This window comes from Micromys minutus (genome assembly GCF_963924665.1).
Source record: "Micromys minutus genome assembly, chromosome: 14".
NCBI lineage: Eukaryota > Metazoa > Chordata > Mammalia > Rodentia > Muridae > Micromys > Micromys minutus.
The window spans coordinates 47347629-47353179 of record NC_137983.1 but is presented as its reverse complement, the minus strand read 5'-3'; the positions used below and the strand labels follow the sequence as shown (position 1 = coordinate 47353179).

Here is a 5551-nt window from a genome sequence, read left to right as displayed (position 1 = left end):
ACACACACACACACACACACACCACACACACACACACACCCCACACACACACACACACACCACAGATTCAAAGTCTTTTGCTTCTGTGTCTCTTTACCCAGAGGGCATTTACTCAGTTGGCTGCTTAGTAACATCTCTTGGCAGCTTCCTCTTAAACATGATCCAGGTGGTGGATCATGCTAATTCTCCTGGGAGGCAACATTCTGGAAGCTACTTGCACTCACAGACAAGTGCTTAAATGCCACTTACGTGAGAAGTTGCTCCCTGTGACCATAGCATCTTCTCTGATGATGTCCCCAAAGTCTTCATTTAATGTTTCATGAAATTTCATAAAATTAACATTTTACCAGTCATGAGGCTATTGCATGGGAGAAGAGCCATCGTCGTTATCTCTACCTGAAAAGTGTCCAGACAAAGGTTTTGCCCTTAGATTCTACTACGACTTTGGTCACCATCGCAAACATGCCATGGTGTGTAAATTCCAGTGGGATGTGAGATAAGAAAGGAGCGTGGTATAATTCCCCAGTGATCCTGGTAGACACCGGGATCCAGTCCTTCCCTCCTGAAGACCTGTCAGGGTGGAGGTTGTGACAGGCATTAGTCACAGATAAGCTTCTTATTGTTACAGGCTAGAATTACATTTAAAACAAAATGCAGATTAGCAGTAAAATACATATTGCTTAAAGTGGATTAAATTATTAAAATGCTATAACCTGATGATGTATAAAGGTAATTAGCAAACATTTCAATATAGACCGATAACTAGAAAGACTTAAGAAGGTCTTAAGCTACCTCATAAACATTGTAGATCTTTATTTGTAAGCACCGGCTTCCTGTAGCAATAGCTCATGAACAGTCATCAGAGACAACCAGCACAGATTAACTTGTGTGGATCGCAGGGAGGAGGACAAGGAACAGAATTAAGGTAGTGAGATGTTGGTTTGGCACTGACACCTGACTGACTCTGTGAGGCTGAGCTTCACTAGGGCAGTAGGCAGTCACACACTTCTGCAAAATGAAATCATTGAGAATTATCTGTAAAATTCCTTTTCACACCGAGAGTGAATAATTTCAGTGTCTGAAGACAGCATGCTCAGCCCCCAGTTTCTAAAATCCTATAAACTATTTTGTTTATGGTATCTATTTCTGAAAGACCATATTCATTCGAAAAGAATCACTTCCAAGTTAATTTACAACGTATTTATGAGTGTAATACCTAGATGCTCATTATAGTAAACTTTCAGTGTTACAGACATAAATGCAAGCCAGCAAATTATTTATCTCATGTGCGCACATGTGTATTGTGAAGTCACAGCTTAGACACGTGTGTATACTGTGTGTGTGTATATGTGTGTGTGCTTGCACATGCTTGTCATCTCAAGTCAACAGATTCATGATTATGCAGCCACTTCTATAATTGAGATACACAATGGTTCTGTCACCTCCAAGAGTTACCTAAGCCTGATGGAAGCCTGCCACTCTCCACTCTGGGTAGGAGAAGAACTCAGGGCTCAGAAATGTTGGCAAATAAATGCTGTGGCCTCCACCCGAAGCCACAGGGCTGAGTGGGGACTTCAAGGTAGCATGTGTAGTAAGATGGGCAAATTCGGGCAATGCAGTTCAAGCACAAAGAAAACTAGGAGAGACTGGCAGAGCCAGACTGAGTGGGGAATTCAGCAGAAGAGACACCCTCACAGGCACGTTGAGAGAATGGAAGAGCGGGTGGAGGGGACCACATTGTAGGCCAGGAAAATACAAACAAGTCCCAGACTGTTGTCAGCACCCTGCACCATTGCAAAGAGAAGAGTGACTACTTTTTAAAAAGATTTATCTATTTATTTTATGTATGGGTATACTGTAGCTGTCTTCAGACACACCAGAAGAGGGCATCAGATGCTATCACAGATGGTTGTGAGCCACCATGTGGTTGCTGGAAATTGAACTCAGGACCTCTGGAAGAGCAGCCAGTGCTCTTAACTGCTCAGCCATCTCTCCAGCCCTCTACTTGTTTTTCTATGTGGCTGATTGCTTTTGACCGCCCTTCCACTTTTGCTGCTAAGAACTGCCACACCTTTATCCATGGCCTCTGCTTTTCCATCTTCGCCCAGAACATTATGTAATGGACAAGCTAAGAACATGAGACATAAAAGGCAGCAGTCTACACTGTAGTGCAGTGAGTCACAGACTGAGCGAGGGCTCATCTGTGGTTAGGCACTGAGTTCATGACTTCTGAGGACTGTGCTGTGGGCACAGGCTCTGGTTTAAGTTCCCACTGTATGTGGCCAGTGTGAGACACGTGGACTCTACAGCCAACCTGCATTTTGATGAGTTCTGCTCTATATGGAACTCCTTGTTTTAGGCCGGTCAGTGTGTGGAAATCAGCCTGAATGATTTCTCACAATGTGTGTCAGGGCTGTTGCTGAAGCTGTCTGTGTCCTGCAGGTAGCACATTTACCGTGAGGGTCGAGTTCTTTCTGTTTACAGGTATCAGAAATGTGAGGGGCCAGTGAGGGACAGCGCAGAGAAGATTCTCCCCAGAGTCTGCTCATGGCTGGTGCTGAGGATTCAGTGCTTCTTTCTTTTCTTGCAGCACAGTGGTGTAAAGTTGGCTCGGCAGGTCCCAATCTTTTTCTCGGAGGTAAGGCAGTCAATTTCACATCGGCCTTTCATCTTTTTACAGAGGAATCTTCTGTACAATGTGCCCCTGGCTAGGGGAGGGACAACTGTTAGTTATCTAGTAATCTTTTAGTAGGCCAAACAGTGAATACTTCATTACTTAATGAGAAGGAGAGACAGAGACACAGAGAAAGACAGAGACAGAGAGATATAGAGAGAGATAGGTAGAGATAGAGACCAACAAATATACTCACAGAGAGATAGAGACAGAGAGAGACAGAGACAGAGAGACAGAGACAGACACTCACAAAGAGACAGGGAGAAAGAGACAGAGACAGATAGTTACACACAGCAAGTGAGCAAGCAAGCGAGAGAGACAGAGACAGAGAGAGGAAAGAGATATCAGACTCCTGGTAAGTCATTTGTAATTAGTGCCCTTACCAATCAACTGGAAAAGTCACACATAATGTAATCCCCCCCCCCCCCCCCCCCCCGTTCCAAGCAGCTAACTCATATGGAAAGAGTGTTTGTCTCTTCCTAGGAGGGCGGCAATCCACTTCCCACCTCCAAGAAACCAACCTCCCCAACAAGACCTTTTCTTTGTACTTCTAATAGTGTCTGATATAGACCAACATGTAAAGACAGTGCGTTCCACACGTCAACAATAATCCAAGCCCGATATCGTATGATATTCATGTTCCAGATACAAAACCAGTCAACTGTGCTCTCCCTATTGGCACTTGCAGAAAAGAAATGCAAGCACAGAGTTCAAAAACTTAACTAGGAACGTGCTCTGCCACGGAGAATTCAGCAAGGGCTTTGCTGGGAGAGCTCACCATGGCTGTTTCCTGCATTTTCCTATGCCTTTTTAAAAAACATTTTTAATTAGATACTCTGTATTTACATTTGAGATGTTATCCCTTTACCCTGTCCCGCTCCTATGCCCCTCCCTCTCCATTTGGCTTCCCAAAGGTGCACTCTCTCCTGATCCCCCTCCCCACCCCATTGCCTTGGCATTCCCCTACATTGGGAAAACCTGCCCTGTCTGGAACAAAAGCCTCTTCTCACATTGATGCCAGACACTGCTATCCTCAGCTACATACGCAACTGTTCCTGTGTCGTGTGCTGCCTCTTAGCAAAGGTTCATGGAACCAGCTTCTCAGGAGGTCTTTCTGCATTCCCCAGTAAGAGTGTGGACTGCCCAGCACCTGCTTCTTCGTACTTGGCATTCTGGCTTTTAGGAAAAGGGCTTTTATTAAAGCTCTATGTACACAGTCTTTCCTCACTTACTTAGCAGTACACCAAAGGTTTGGAATGATTTTACTTTTTCAGGGACTCTATTATTTATTAACAGATATAGTTTGACAGCACTTTTCCAGAAAATTAAGGACAATGGCTCTGCTTTCATTATAAACCTCTGCTAACTTTGTATAGTGGAATGGAAACATCTGGAGGCAATGTCTCACAGTAGTAAGGATACACTGTTAGGGTCTCTTGTCTCCCTAGAGCATCTGGGGTTGACACACGTACCCAAGATGATAAAGACACCTGAGAGTGAGGGAGGCAGGGTGAAAGCTCAGTGCGGGGATTATGTAGCAGGGTGTTTGAGGGGGCTAGCCAGATTGTTGTAGGCGTAGGCTATGCTGTGCAAACAGATCTGTTTAAAGCACCCTGAATCTCACATGCAAACAAACCAGGATGGTAGCAGCTTCAATGAGATTGTTCTCCGTTATATATCAGGTCCTAAATAAAGTTTGAAATGGTCTCACACTAAGCTATGTGAACCAATTACCAAGATGTGGAAAATGTTGATTTCTTTTCTACTTTAAAGCCCTCACTTTGTCATGTGCTGAGATGTGTTGAGATTTGAGACCCAGGGAAAGGATCTAAAGCAATGACGGAGTCCGAACCCTGTGTAGACTTGAGAAGAGGCCCCGATGCTCTAGTCCTAGCTGATTTGAGTAAGTGTAACTGGAGTCTTCTGTTCCTCAGCTTTGATAGTTCCCAGTGATCATTTGGCTCCAGACTTAGAGATCACAGAGATGAGGGTGAGGTCTCCCTGGAGTTAGCTTGCTCTCCAAGGACAGATCCCCATCAAATTGCCAACGCTGCCTCTCCAGCGACTTTCCTCTTACCTGGGTAAAGTTGGAGAAGAAGAACAAGCCCAGCAACAATTAAGAAAAAGAGTCTCATGTCTCCAGGCAGCAGTGGAGATGAAGGAGGTGGAGTAGTGGAGCTCTGCTCCTTTATTAAGGAGAGGAGAGCAAGAGCCATGGTGATGTTCAGAAACAGCCTTAAGGGAGGACTGTTTTTCATGCTCCACTGAGTGACATGCATACCAGCAGCTGATCAACCTGTGTCTAAGTCTTTTATTGGCGGCAAGGCAGAGAAAGCACCCCCACTTTTTTGCCTGGAATATTCTTTTTCCTTTCCTCTTAGGCATTCCTCATTTCCTTTCATGTTCTGTCTCAAGGATTCCCAGTTCCACAAAATCTACCACCATCCACCCCTTCTTCCTATAGTAAAGTGTAATGTATAGCATACTCATTTATGCTACACACATAAGTTTCACCTACCAGTTCTTAGTTAATTGATTGATAGCAGGCATAGTGGCTTTTGTGGGGTAAATTCGCTATCCCAGCAGACAATGCCATAGAAGAAACCAGGTCAGCTTTGGTTTCTTTTCTTGCAGTGGGTTAAACATCACTATTGTTTAGGCTTCTAGTGATAAGCTAGTGATATGCCCAGGATAATTCATGACTAAACAAAAAATTAGATGCAAACTATCATTAAATCTTTGAAGTTTACACATATATAAGGATTTTGAAGAAGGTATAATTCTTAATACTTTTTCCACACTCATTTGTGGTAAAAAGCTATGTGCACTTGTACTGCAGGTATTTGCTACCACTAGGCCTTCATTTTGTCCTAAAAC

At 44.0% G+C, this 5551-nt stretch overlaps 1 protein-coding gene across 1 annotated transcript; it reads right to left on the bottom strand.

Moving 5' to 3' along the window:
• Window positions 1-2565: 2565 nt before the first annotated feature.
• On the bottom strand, window positions 2566-4809 carry LOC308429778 (beta-defensin 13-like; the record flags this gene model as incomplete). Its single annotated transcript, XM_080928732.1, has 2 exons — window positions 2566-2708; window positions 4752-4809. 2 exons carry the CDS (start codon window positions 4807-4809, stop codon window positions 2566-2568), a joined length of 201 nt encoding a protein of 66 aa, XP_080784858.1.
• Window positions 4810-5551: the final 742 nt, after the last annotated feature.